Source organism: Mobula hypostoma, chromosome 13 (genome assembly GCF_963921235.1).
Source record: "Mobula hypostoma chromosome 13, sMobHyp1.1, whole genome shotgun sequence".
NCBI classification, from domain to species: Eukaryota; Metazoa; Chordata; class Chondrichthyes; order Myliobatiformes; family Myliobatidae; genus Mobula; species Mobula hypostoma.
The window spans coordinates 32,580,797-32,594,831 of NC_086109.1; the positions used below are offsets into that span (position 1 = coordinate 32,580,797).

At 40.1% G+C, this 14,035-nt stretch overlaps 1 protein-coding gene across 3 annotated transcripts in view; it reads left to right on the plus strand.

Annotated features, from left to right (window-relative positions):
• Nucleotides 1-431: 431 nt before the first annotated feature.
• LOC134355933 (protein FAM107B-like) overlaps nucleotides 432-14,035 on the plus strand; it is a 53,337-nt gene continuing 39,733 nt past the window's right edge. The window contains exons 1-2 of one of the 3 annotated variants that reach the window (XM_063066469.1): nucleotides 432-536; nucleotides 12,534-12,570. In XM_063066469.1, the coding sequence (XP_062922539.1) occupies nucleotides 513-536; nucleotides 12,534-12,570 (61 nt within the window). In that variant the 5' untranslated portion in view covers nucleotides 432-512. Of the gene's footprint in view, nucleotides 537-10,248; nucleotides 10,360-12,533; nucleotides 12,571-14,035 lie in introns of those variants that run through there. The other 2 variants (XM_063066467.1, XM_063066468.1) reach the window with 2 other exon arrangements.

Below are 14,035 nucleotides of genomic sequence, written 5' to 3' on the forward strand. Positions count from 1 at the left end.
GTGAGGTTATTACTGGGTGTCCAATGAATAAATATTTGTATAGTTTTATCCTGAAACACTATGAATTGGTGTATGGCTTATGAGAGTCTTGCAGTTGATGATTTCTGTGCACCATGGTGATGACTTGTCCTGTCATGGACAATTAACATAATCCCAGTGTGTTTGTGCATCCACTGAATAGAACAGATGTACTGAAATGATGTGGCTGAGCTAATGCGATTACAGTCAATGCACACTGTCTAGCAATACATGTTGATCATACTGAGGGACCCGCTGACCCATATCGAAGTTAGGCTTCAGACATAACATACAAACCTACTCTGCATTGGATGAAGAAACAGTTTTCATACAAGTAATTGTTTATAGATAAAACTTTTTTTTTGCCTTCTCTAGTCAAGGTTGTTTACCAGATCATGGACAGCTAAATACTGGATAAGTATAAAAGAAACTGATGAATAAATCTTTTGATGGAAGGTTTAGTACCAAGGTAGAAGCAAAAATAACTCCAAGGCATGGGAGGATCCCAAGGCAAAAAGGTAAATTAGTGGAGGTTATTCAAAGCTGATTAATTTTACTGTTGTGTAGAATACTGTTTTAACTCGGTAAATGCTATAAGTTTATTATTTCCATTTAGTTATTTATTTACTTAACTGAGACATGGTTGGCATTATTTTTCATTCGTTTCTTATATTATTTATTGTGATAATATGAAAAAGAAGAGTTTATTTAGACAATTAGTCATTTTATATAAGTAAACAAAAGTCTGCATTCCATATCTGCTGCTTTTAATATTTTTATTCATCAGAGCTTCATCTTTATAGCTTTACTTCAACCATTCAATATAAAATCATGTAAGCTCACGGAAATAATGTGCAGAAGAAAACTTTATATAAAGTATTTGAGCAGAACTACCAATGCCAAATAAATTGCTGGCATGCTTGTCACATGGTTTTACCTGAGTATAGATATGTTATGAGAATCTGGTGAAATCTGGACAGATAAATCTTATAACTTGTCTTTATCAGTGTATTTCCAGCTGTATCTCACTTATATAATTATAACCAGATATTATTTAAACCATTGTTTACTAAACTGGATTTGCCATGAAAATATTATGGCAAATTATGGTCGTAAAGATATTATGGTTATAATGATGTTGCTATAAAAATCAATCTAATATTTTTGATGTGGACATTGCAGGGTCATCATTGAGAGAAGATCACAGCTGTGATTTTAACATCCAAGGACAGACATTGTATAGAAAAAACAGGTGGGGGGGGGAGGTTTGGCTTTGTCGGTGAAAAATTAAATCAAATCAAATTCTTGGAAAGAATTGACATAGAATCGGAAGATATAGAATCCTTGTGAGTAGAATTAAGAAACTGCAAGGGTAAAAAGACCCAGATGTGAGTTATATACAAGCCTTTGAATAGTAGCTGGAATGTGGGGTACAATTGACAAAAGGAGATAGAGAAGGCAGTGACGGTGATGGGGAACTTCAAGATGTATATAGATTCGGAAAGTCAGTTTGCCTACAAGACAGTTTTTTAGAGCGGCCTGTGGTCAAGCTCACCAGGGAAAAGGCAATTCTGGATGAGGTGTTGTATAATGAACCAGATTTAATTAGGGAGCTTAAGGCAAACTAACCCTTAGGAGGCAGTGATCATAATATGATAGAATTCACTCTGCAGTTTGAGAGAGAACAGCTAAAATCAGATGAATAGGTATCAGAATTGAGTAAAGGTGACTACAGAAACAGGAGAGAGGAGGTGGTCAAAGCTGATTTGAAGGGATGATGGTAGAGCAGTCAAGGCTGAAGTTTCTGAGAGTTGAAGCATCCTACTGGGAGATGAGGCAACCATAGCAGGCAAGGGAAGTCAACGACAGCGTGAAGGAAAAGAGAGGGCATGCAATATAGGAAAAATTAGTGGAAAGCTGGAGGATTGGGAAGCTTTTAAAAAGCAACAGAAGGCAACTAAAAAAGCAATAAGGAGAGAAAAGAAGGGATATAAAGGTAAGCTGGGCAATAATATACAAGAGTATACCAAAGGCCTATTTCAGATAAAGTCTAAAAAAAGAGACAAAAAGCAAGGGTGGACATTGGATTGTTGGAAAATGATGCTGGAGAGGTAGTAATGGGGAACAAGAAACTGAGCATTTTCTATCAGTCTTCATTGTACAAGACACTAGCAGCCTGCCTGGAACTTGAAAGTGTAAGGGCAGAAATGAACGTAGTCGCTCTTACTAAGGAGAAGTAATTCATAACAGTTGTTTGTTATACGTTATGTGGTATTTTGCAAATTTCAAACAAACTTTATTTGGAAAGGAAATATAAAAAGTAAGCAAACTGATATCAGGCAATATCTGTGTAGAAATATAAATCTGTTGTAGAAGTTGTATATGTGGAAGGCTGTCGAAGAGAAGAATTCCATTTGGCACATTCTACCTTATCCTTTTATCCTTTTACTCCTTTGCCCCTTCCCACTTTGGAATATATTTTATAACTATTCCACAGTTTTCATCTCATCTCATTTTTGTTTTAAGTAACCTTCGTTCTATTCCGTCTAGTTACCAACATCTTATCATTGGAAACAAATTCTCCTTATTTCAAGTATGAAACTCTTCCTTAGGAACCAGAGTCTGGAAGTAAAACCATCTCATTTTTAGAATTCTTATCTAATCTGCTGCTTTTTTAAAATGCTTTTTGTTTCAGGTTTTTAGCTCCAAAGTGTTTTGCTTCTTGTAAAACCACATCACTTAGAGGAGCTTTAATTGAACTAGTTCTGAATGTTGCACCATCAGCTCTAATCATTTGGTGGAATTAAAAAGCTGTGAGTTAGATATTGAATATTATGTAAGCAGTTCTATTTTGTTTTCCAGTCTTGAAGCCTGAGGCAAAGATAAATTCTTTCTCTGATCAATACTTCTATTTCACTCTTTTTAAACTATCCATTGCATCATGCTCTCTAGAGTACAAGATTTCCTGTATAAATGAAAAATTGTAATAATAAAGTGGTTGAAATAGAGAAATCCTCTCATTCTCTAAGTAATTTTACTGTATACTCCAATACATTGATTAAATAAGGAATTTGCTTGAAGGTAGCCATATTAATCTCAAGAAACATCTGGTGTTTTTCTTTTAAATTTATTCAAGCTAACAGAATCTACCCAATTAATTAATTGACTTTGAAAAAGGCTGACAAGTACAAAACGTAATCAGTTTTAAAATTCTCTTGAGGTAACATTGTGTTTAGCTGATTTTCAGGCAGGGAGACAATAAAGCTGCCACCATTGCAGCCTGCAATTTGTGTGTACACTCAGTGGCCACTTTATTAGGTACTTCTGGTTTGTGGTCTTCTGATGCTGTAGTCCATCCACTTCAAGATTACTATGAGTGTTCGGAGATAGTCTTCTGCATAGCAATGTTGTGTCGTGTGGTTATTTGAGTTTCTGTTGCCTTCCTGTCAGCTTGAACCAGTCTGGCCTTTTTCTCCTGACCTCTCTGATGAACAAGGTGTGTTTGCCCATCAAAGTGCTGCTCACTGGATGTTTCCTGTATCCTGTACCATTATCTGTAAACTCTAGAGACTCTTGTGTGTGAAAATCCCAGGAGATCAGCAGCTTCTGAGATACTAAAAGCACTTTGTCTGGGACCAACACACATTCCATGATCAAAGTCACTTAGATCACATTTTTTCCTCATTCTGATGTTTGGTCTGAACAAAAACTGAGCCTCTTGACTATGCCTGCATGCTTTTATGGATTGAGTTTCCATCACAAGATTGGTTGATTAGGTATTGATGAGCAGGTGCAAAGGTGTACCTAATAAAATGGCCACTGAGTATATCCTCAAGTAAATGCAAAGAGGTTTCTTGCATGCATTAAAGCCAAGGAGTATAACTTTGAAAAATGAGAAACCTATTCTAAAGACAATTTCACGTGGCTTCAGATGTGAAACAAGGATACACATGTGTGAAGTCATATTTTAAGAATTCTAATTTGGGGAATCAGGAATTTATTTTATAGCTGTATAGTCACAGTACATCAAAATATAAAAAAAATCTGGACAAAAACATGAGAAGGTTCACCTGGTTCTTCTACCTTTGAGTTAGCCATAGGATTCAAAGCTAATATAGTGGAAGACTAACCAAGTGAATTAATGTCTGTCAATTCATTTACAAGTGATCCAGTCATGAGGCAAAGAAATCTTATAGTGTGAACCGCAGGCTCATGTCACCTGCTCTTCTCAAATGCCAAATTGCTCACATACTCTTTATCTAAATATTATTTTCTGAAAGAAGATTTTTGAATTCATATTTAAATCCATCAACTCCCTCTGTTACCTTCATCTCCCAAGGAAGCTCAGGTTTACCATTTCCTCATTAAGATAGAACAAATCTGACTTCTATTTGGTCACAACAAATAGGAGTTGAGGAGGGAATTAGGACACTTCTTGAGAACACATTCAAAGTTCAAAGTAAATTTTATTATCTAAGCACGTAGATGTCACCATATATAGCCGTGAGAATCATTTTTCTGGTCATCATACTCAATAAGTGTATGGAATAATAACCATAACAGAACCAGTGAAAGACCACCCAGCTACAGTGTTCAAGCAGAGTGCAGAAGACAACAAACTGTGCAAATACAAAAAGAAGAAATATTAATATAAAATGAGCAAGCAATAAATATTGAGAACATGAGATGAACAGCCCTTGAAAATGAACTCATTGATTGTAGGAACATTTCAATGATAGGGCAAGTAACTTTGAAGGAAGTTATCCCTTTTGGTTCAAGACCCTGATTGCTGAGGGATAATAACTATTCCTGAACCTGGTGGTGTGAGTCCTGAGACTCCTGTACCTTTTTCCTGATGGCAGCAGAGAGAAGACCGCATGTCCTGGGAGGTGGGGGTCCCTGATGATAGGTGCTGCTTTCCCGTGTCAGCATTTCATGTAGTTGTGCTCAATTAGACACTGAATTGCAAACGCTTCTAAAGAACATAAAAGCAATGACATACCGCTGTAACTTTTTAGAGTGTTAAGCAGACTATATTTGGAATATTGTGAACAATTTTGGACCCTTTATCTAAAGTAAGGTGTGTGGGCTCCGTAGATGATCCAAAGGAGGTTCACAAGAACGATCCCAGGAATGGAAAGGCTTAACATATGAAGAGTGTTTGATGTCTCTCGACCTGTTCTAAATGGAATTCAGAAGGATATGAGGGGATCTCATTGAAACTATCGAATGTTGGAAGGCCTGGATAGAGTGGACATGAAGAGGATGTTTCCACCAAATGAAGAGTCTAGGATCTGAGGGCACAGCCTCAGAATAAAGGGACATTCCCTTAAAACAGAGCTGAGAAAGAATTACTTCAGCCGGAGGGTGATGATTGTGTGGAATTCATTGCCATAGAGGGCAGTGAAGGCCAAATCATTGGGTATATTTAAGGCAGCGAGTTCTTGATTGGTAAAGGGGTTAAGAGCTCTGGCAAAATGTAGTTGAAAAAACAATCAGTCATGATTGAATGGCGGAGCAGATTCAAATGGGCTGAATGGCCTAATTCTGCTCCTATCTTATGGACTTATATGTTCAAAGTTGAATGAACCATCATTTATCTTACTCCAATTTACCCAATCCATCCCTGCAGTTAAAATTCCTTTCAAAGTTCTCTGCAAATTAGTTTATCCCTTCAGGTATGGGCTGTGTCTTCATGTTCTACTCCACTGAACAAGGTGAAATAACTTGTCATGGTCTGCTCTATCTAATCTGTTCAGAATTGCAAGCACAATAATTTATTTTCAAGTGAGAACACTTCCATTTCACAAATTCTGCTCTCTATTTGATCCCAATTGAGTTTACGACTCCTTAATCTGCTAAACTGCGGAAATCGTATCCTTCTATCCTGTCTTAATGACTGCATTTACATCTAATTCTATCCATCAGTGCTGCTTAAACATTGTACTTGCAAACCCTAGAAGACATTTTTGCCAATTGCACAGGGTTTTATCTGTTGACACAGATAAAAGCATGCTTCACTTAAATCAGAATATGCCTCTAATCCAGCCCAGTATCTCTTTCACCAATCAACTCCCCAGCTCTTTACTTCATCCCTCTCCCCACTCCTGGTTTCACCTATCACCTTGTGTTTCTTTCTCCCCTCCACCCACCCTCCAAGTCCGACTCCTCATCTTTTTTTCTCCAGCCCTGATGAAGGGTCTCAGCCTGAAACATCGGCTATACTGTTTTCCATAGATGCTAACCGGCCTGCTGAGTTCCTCCAGCATTTTGTTTGCGCTGTTTGGATTTCCAGCATCCGCAGATTTTCTCTTGTATATGCGTCTAATGGTTTGTTCTGGTCCTAGAAGTACTGTCTAGCCTATAAATAGAACCAAGAACCAGCAATGCGATGCAATTTAGTACTAAAATTAATCAGAAAATCTGGAATTAGCGGTTTAAAGTTAAGTGGACCAAATCAGATATTATTTGAGAGTCATGGAGCACTATAGCACAGAAGCAGGCTCTTTGGGCCATCTCATCTGTGCCACACTGGTGGTGTGAGTCCTGAGGCTCCTGTGCCGCCTTTCAGCAGCGAGAAGAGAGCATGGTCTGGATGCTGGGAGTCCTTGATGATGGACACTGCTTTCATGTACATGTGCTCACTAGTGGGGGGGGGGGTCGGTCTTTACCCATTGGTCTAGGCCGTACGCACTACTTTTTGTCGGATTTTCTGTTCAAGGGCATTGGTGTTTCCATACCAGGCCATGATCCAACAGACAATATACTCTCCACTACACGTCTATAGAAGTTTGGCAAAGTTTTAGAAGTCATGCCAAATCTTCGCAAACGTCTAAGAAAGTGGAGGTGCTGACGTGCTTTCTTCATAATGGCACTTACATGCCGCTACTCAGGACAGAGCCTCCGGAATGATAGCACCAAGGAATTTAAAGATGCTGACCCTCTCCATCTCTGATCTCCTGATAAGAACTGGCTCATGGATCTCTGGCTGCCTCCTCCTAAAGTCAATAATCAGCTCCTTGGTTTACTGACACTGAGTAAGAGTTTGTTGTTGTGGCACCACTCAGCCAGATTTTCAATTTCCTTCCTATTTGCTAATTCATCACCACCTTTGATTTGACCGATGACGGTGGTGTTGTGCTTAGCCTTACAGTCATAAATATAAAGTGAGCAGAGCAAAGGGATCAAAGGGCGAAGCACACAACCTTGTGTTGCAGCCGTGCTGATGGAGACTGTGGAAGAGATGTTGTTGCCAATCTGAACTGAAGTTTGCCACTTTGCATGTGAGATTGTTTTTCTGAGATTGTAACTGGTCCTCTTGTATTTTACTTGGTTCCCAGACTTGAATACCTTTGATCTGGCCCTCAGTAGAATGCCAATATTATGGTTCCAATGCACAGCAGTCTGATGATCCAATTAACATTAGCAATTAATTTCCAAGCTTACTATATTATAAGTTTGAGACACATCATATGATTAGGAATAGTCAGCATAGCTTTGTTAAAGGCAGGTCATGCCTTATGAGGCTGATTTAATTTTTTGAGGATGTGACTAAACACATTAATGAAGGTAGAGCAGTAGATATAGTGTATATGGATTTCAACAAGGCATTTGATAAGGTACCCCATGCAAGGCTTATTGAGAAAGAAAGGAGGCATGGGATCCAAGGGGACCTTGCTTTGTGAATCAAGAATGGCTTGCTCACAGAAAACAAAGAGTGGTTGTAGCTGGGTCATATTCTGCATGGTGGTCGGTGACCAGTGATGTGCATCAGGGATCTGTTCTGGGACCCCTTCTCTTTGTGATTTTTATAAATGACCTGGATGAGGGAGTGGAGGGATGGGTTAGTAAATTTGCTGATGACACAAAAGTTGGGGGTGTTGTGGATAGTGTGGAGGGGACATCGATAGGATGCAAAACTGGGCTGAGAAGTGACAGATGGACCAACCCAGATAAGGGTGAGGTGGTTCATTTTGGTCAGTCAAATATGATGGCAGAATATAGTATTAATGGTAAGTCTCTTGGTGGTCTGGAGGATCAGAGGGATCTAAGGGTCTGAGTCCATAGGACACTAAAGCTCCTGCGCAGGTTGACTCTGTGGTTAAGAAGGCATATAGTGTATTGGCCTTCATCAACCATGGGACTGAGTTTAAGAGCTGAGAGGTAATGTTATAGCTGTATAGGACCCTGGTCAGATCAGACCCCACTTGGAGTACTGTGCTCAGTTCTGGTCGCCTCACTATAGGAAGGATGAGGAAACTATAGAAAGAGTTCAGAGGAGATTTACAAGGATGTTGCCTGGCTTGGGGAGCATACCTTATGAGAATAGGTTGAGTGAACACGGAATTTTGTTCTTGGAGTGGCAGAGGATGAGAGGTGACCTGATAGAGGTATATAAGATGATGAGAGGCATTGATCATGTGGATAGTCAGTGGCTTTTTCCCAGGGCTGAAATGGCTAACACGAGAGGACACAGGTTTAAGGTGCTAGGAAGTAGGTACAGAGGAGATGTCAGGGGTAAGTTTTTTATGCAGAGAGTGGTGAATGTATGGAATGGGCTGCCGAGGACAGTGGTGGAAGCGGATATGATAGGGTCTTTTAAGAGATTCCTGGATGGGTGCATGGAACTTAGAAAAATAGAGGGCTATGGGTAAGCCTAGGTAATTTCTAAAGTAAGTACATGTTCGGCACAGCATTGTGGGCCAAAGGGCCTGTATTGTGTTGTAGGTTTTCCATGTTTCAGTTAAAACTGACATGTAAAATTAGATTGCATATTAGGCTGGCCTAATGAAAATTAGATTGAAAATTATGCTGGCCTAATGAACTTGCAGTCAATGAGCCACAAAAGCTACTTGACCCTACCTTTCTGCCAGCATCCTCTTTACCAATAACTCCCTTCCCCATTCTCTTTCCAATCTTTTCTGTGTCTACTGTAACCTATCTTATGACTACTAACCACTGAATTATCTCCACTCTCCCATCCAGTTTGGCAATCTATCTTGTGACCAACGTCCAGCCCAGTCCTTTACTGAATCCTGGTCTACTCCATCTACTGAAGGAGTTGATCCACCCCTGGCCCCACCATTTCTGATACCCATCTACCCATGTCTACAGCCTTCTGTTCATTTGGTCTTGGGCTTCTTCCTCCCCTGGACCTTAGGTATGAATTTAGTCCAAATGTATTTTCTTTATAAATTTTGCGATTACAGTATGATGTATGTAGAGAAGAAATATGGCATGCTTACCTTTCATAGTCAAGATACTGATTGGATTCAGTTCTGGTCACCCTTTTATAGGAAGGATGTAGAGGCTTTGAAGAGGGTGCAGAAGTGGTTTACCAGGATGCTGAATAGATTAGAGGAGAAATTACAGTGTAAAGACAAGTTGGATAAACTAGTGTCAGTTTCTTTGGAGCCAGCAGAGGCTGAGGGGAGACCTGATAGAAGTGTATAAGATTATGAGTGGCATAGATAAGTGTAAGTAGACAGCCAGTTTATTTATTCCAGGGTTGAAATGTCTTAACAACAGACTGTGTGCATTTTAGGTGAGAAGGAGCAAGTCCAGAGTTGATGATGGACCAGTTTTATTTACAGAGGGAGTGATGGGGGCTGGAATACACTGTAATGCTGCTGCAGAATGACACATTTCACACCATGTCAGTGATACTAAACTTGATTCTGATGCTGTTGTACTGTCAGGGGTGGTGGAGGCTGATATGGTAAAGGCCTTTAAGAGGCTCTCAGATAGACACGCAAGGATGTAGAGAACAGAGGGACATGGATCATCGCAAGCAAAAGGAATTAGTTTAATTAGGCATCATTAGCATAATTAGTTTGGCACATCATCATAGGCTGACAGACCTGTTCCTGTGTTGTGCTGTTAGATGTTACGAATCGGTCTTTCCTTGTACAAGGCTTGTTCACTGTCATATTTTAACCTTTATTTCCGATTGTGCTTTCTCTCTTTGTGGCATCCCAGTGTTTTGTACTATTCTCTGTGTTTAGTGTTGTATTTGTGATTACTATGCATACTGTTTCCTCTGTGAGCTTCATGCAAGTAAGAATTAAATTGTACCCTGGTGTATAAGACAATAAATGAATCTAATTTTAACAAACAGTCTAAATTAAAAAGCTTGGCAGGCCCTCAAGGTATTTGTTGGTGATCCATGCTGGATTGACTAATGTTACAGATTAGATCTGTTGGCCAAGAATATTTTGTTTGTGTTCTTTTAATGCTCTGCATCTAAAAATAACTTTTTCCCAGTGGAAAGTGATTAGGGCTATTTGAGCCAGTCTGAACGCTAGACAGGCCTGTGACTAAATTGGAAACCAACGTACCCAGGTAAGAACTTTGTACTGTAACTTTCAGGATGCTTATTAAATTTTCAGTGATGATGTTGTTATTCATTCTCCTCAATAGGTGGTGATGCAAATAAATTTATAAATTCTCTGACCAAGTCCTTCACTGAATTGCTTAAGTTCCCTTTATAATAGCAATATTCATTCACAGATATCAGTAATCTACTGGTTACCAAGGTTGCAACATCGATGAAGCCCATGAGTGCAAGTTAATCAAGCATGCAGAATTAAGATCAGAGTGCAGAGACAGAGGATGGAAGGTCTCATGCTATCCATTTGAAGTAGGCTGCCATGGGTTTATTGTGTTCACTTTCCAGAAGTGGCTGCGTGACCTTGGCTTCACTAGAAGAGAGATCAATCAACTAGCAGGGCTGTAGCTGAGGCAGCAGAGAAAGGATCAGCATGGGTGTGGACCAAGTATGTCCAGAGGGGCAGATAGTCGGACAGTGTATACATCTTTGCAAGCCCTTCAGTAGTTGCATAGACAGCTGAAGAGTAGATTATCTGTTGGACGGAAGCGACCAACAACTCTGATAGAGGCAGATGCCAGGTTTTTAAGCCCACCAGTGGGAGGTGGTGCTTTAGCACTGCTGGCCCACCACCTCGAGGGAGTCTCATCATAAGCAGGCCAAAGCTCCTGAAGACAGGTGGCAGATCAACACATCTTTCCCTCCCCCCTCTCTCTGCATTCCGCAGGGATCGCTCCCTACACAACTCCCTTGTCCATTCGTCCCCCCCATCCCTCCCCACTGATCTCCCTCCTTGCACTTATCCGTGTAAGCGGAACAAGTGCTACACATGCCCTTACACTTCCTCCCTTACCACCATTCAGGGCCCCAAACAGTCCTTCCAGGTGAGGCATCATTTCACCTGTGAGTCGACTGGGGTGATATACTGCGTCCGGTGCTCCCGATGTGGCCATTTATATATTGGTGAGACCCGACGCAGACTGGGAGACCGCTTTGCTGAACATCTACGCTCTGTCCGCCAGAGAAAGCAGGATCTCCCAGTGGCCACACATTTTAATTCCACATCCCATTCCCATTCTGACATCTATCCACGGCCTCCTCTACTGTAAAGATGAAGCCACACTCAGGTTGGAGGAACAACACCTTATATTCCGTCTGGGTAGCCTCCAACCTGATGGCATGAACATTGACTTCTCTAACTTCCGCTAGGCCCCACCTCCCCCTCGTACCCCATCTGTTACTCATTTTTATGCACACATTCTTTCTCTCACTCTCCTTTTTCTCCCTCTGTCCCTCTGAATATACCTCTTGCCCATCCTCTGGGTCACCCCCCCCCCGTCTTTCTTCCTGGACCTCCTGTCCCATGATCCTCTCGTATCCCCTTTTACCTATCACCTGTCCAGCTCTCGGCTCTATCCCTCCCCCTCCTGTCTTCTCCTATCATTTTGCATCTCCCCCTCCCCCTCCAGCTTTCAAATCCCTTACTCACTCTTCCTTCAGTTAGTCCTGACGAAGGGTCTCGGCCTGAAACGTCAACTGCGCCTCTTCCTATAGATGCTGCTTGGCCTGCTGCGTTCACCAGCAACTTTGATGTGTGTTGATAAAGTAATAGAACTTAATTTTTTCTTGCTTTAGTCAATATGTATTTGTACATTTGCAAGTTGTAGTCTTATGCATTTTTGTTAAAATAGCCAAAATGGATTAACCACATATGATTTGTATTTTTAATAGGAATGTTAAGTCCATCAACTGTAAATAACTGAATTTTAAATACTGAAAATGAGTAAAAATCTGAACTGATTGTTTTATTAAATTTGTTACTGGGCATAAACCAATTTCACAGTAAATCAAGTATATTTTAATGTTTAAAAAACCTGCTCTGGGTGTCAATTTAAAAGAAATAGTTTCACTTAAAGAACTTACTGAAACAGATGCAGTCGGTTGAAACTTGTTATGTTCATTATACGGATTTGGGACCAACCAATTTTATAGGCAAGACTTGCTGTAAGCAAAGTGCTTTAAAGGCATAAATTTAAAAAGAAATATTCTGGGGGTAACTTGAGTTCAGCATTTCAAAAGCCTTTGAAAATTTGATAGTTTTGCAAAGGGTATCAGCAGCAATTAGAGCTAATGTTAGGAGTAATTCAAGCAGTCTAATTTTCCCTTTTCTGTTTGTTACCCACCACAGATTGGGTTCAAAAGCATGAGAGATGGGACAAAATCTGGTAAGCACTAAGTTATGTTTTCAAAAAAGGAGAGACACAAAATACAGCAAATGCTGGAATCAGTTGGTGGAACTCGGCAGGTTTAATAGCATCTTTTTGGGGATGGAGATGGAGGTGGGAAGGAATTATCAATGCTTTAGGTCAAGATCAAACCTTCAAAGGTTTAACTTGAATGCAAAAAAAATATTTTTTATCCTTTTATTAAAATCCAATTCCAAACAATAATCTCTTATTAATGTATTTCATGAGGAATCTTTATTTGTATTCAAATTCCAAGACTGGAATTATTCTCCTTCAAAAAAACTTGATGTGCAATCATTTTAAGTGGTTATATGTGATTAAAGTAAATGAGGATTTATATGCCAATCTTGATCTTTTTCTTTGCACTACATTGCAAAATCTCTTCAAGGGATGCCTACCCTGAAGAAGTTCAAATTTTCCTTTCGACGGGAGTTCTGTGATAGTCTCCCTCACTGTTCCCCCTCTGTGATCTCCCCAGCCCTCTGACTCTTCACCTTGTACTTCTTACTCCCCTCCCCCCACCTTCTTACTCTGACTTCTCATCCTCTTTTCCGAGTCCTGATGAAGGGTCTCGGCCTGAAACGTTGACTGTTTACTCTTTTCCATAGATGCTGCCTGGCCTGCCGAGCTCCTCCAGCATTTTGTGTGTGTTGCTGCTTCTTCTTTGTTGCCTGATTTTTCAAAAAGACCAACGCTTGTATGGTACAATAAGTGATCATCAGAAAGTACCTTTGAGAAAGATGGCAGTGAAATTTCTATAAACTATGACATGATCAGAGCTGGGGAGTCCATTTCCTAAAAGTTGTTCATGTTAAGGAGATTGGCACCAACGATGAATTTGAATGTGGATTCATGATGAATTCATAATGACTTGATTTGATTACTTGGCTTCTTCAAAAAAAGAGAAGAAATTGGTCACTGCCATTGGGTCTGGTTCTGGGAAGAAATCTGAAGTTAGATGAAGCAGCTCTTGTGTGTAACAGACGATGGCTTCCAAGTGTTCAGGGAGCCACTAAAACAGTTATTCATCTGTATGATTATGCTATAATCACATTTAGCTGTGTTAAGTTTGTGTGCTTCTCTCTCTGCTCTACTTGCTTTACACTTGATTATGTGGCTAAGTACAGCTCCAAAGCCGTATTTATATTTGCTAACAGCACCACTGTTATTTGCCAAATCAAATGTGGTGACAAATGGGCATAAAGGAGGGAAATAAAAATGTAGTTGAATGGTGTCACTGTGACAAACTCTAATTGAATGTGAACAAAACCAATGAGCTGATTATTGACTTCAGGAGGAAGAAGCAGAAGGTCCATGATCCGGTGCTCATTAGGGGAACAGAGGTGGAGACGGTCAGTAACTTTAAATTTCTTGGTGTTACCATATAAGAGTATCTGTCCTGGAACAAAGGCACAACAGCACCTCTACTTTCATAATAGTCTGT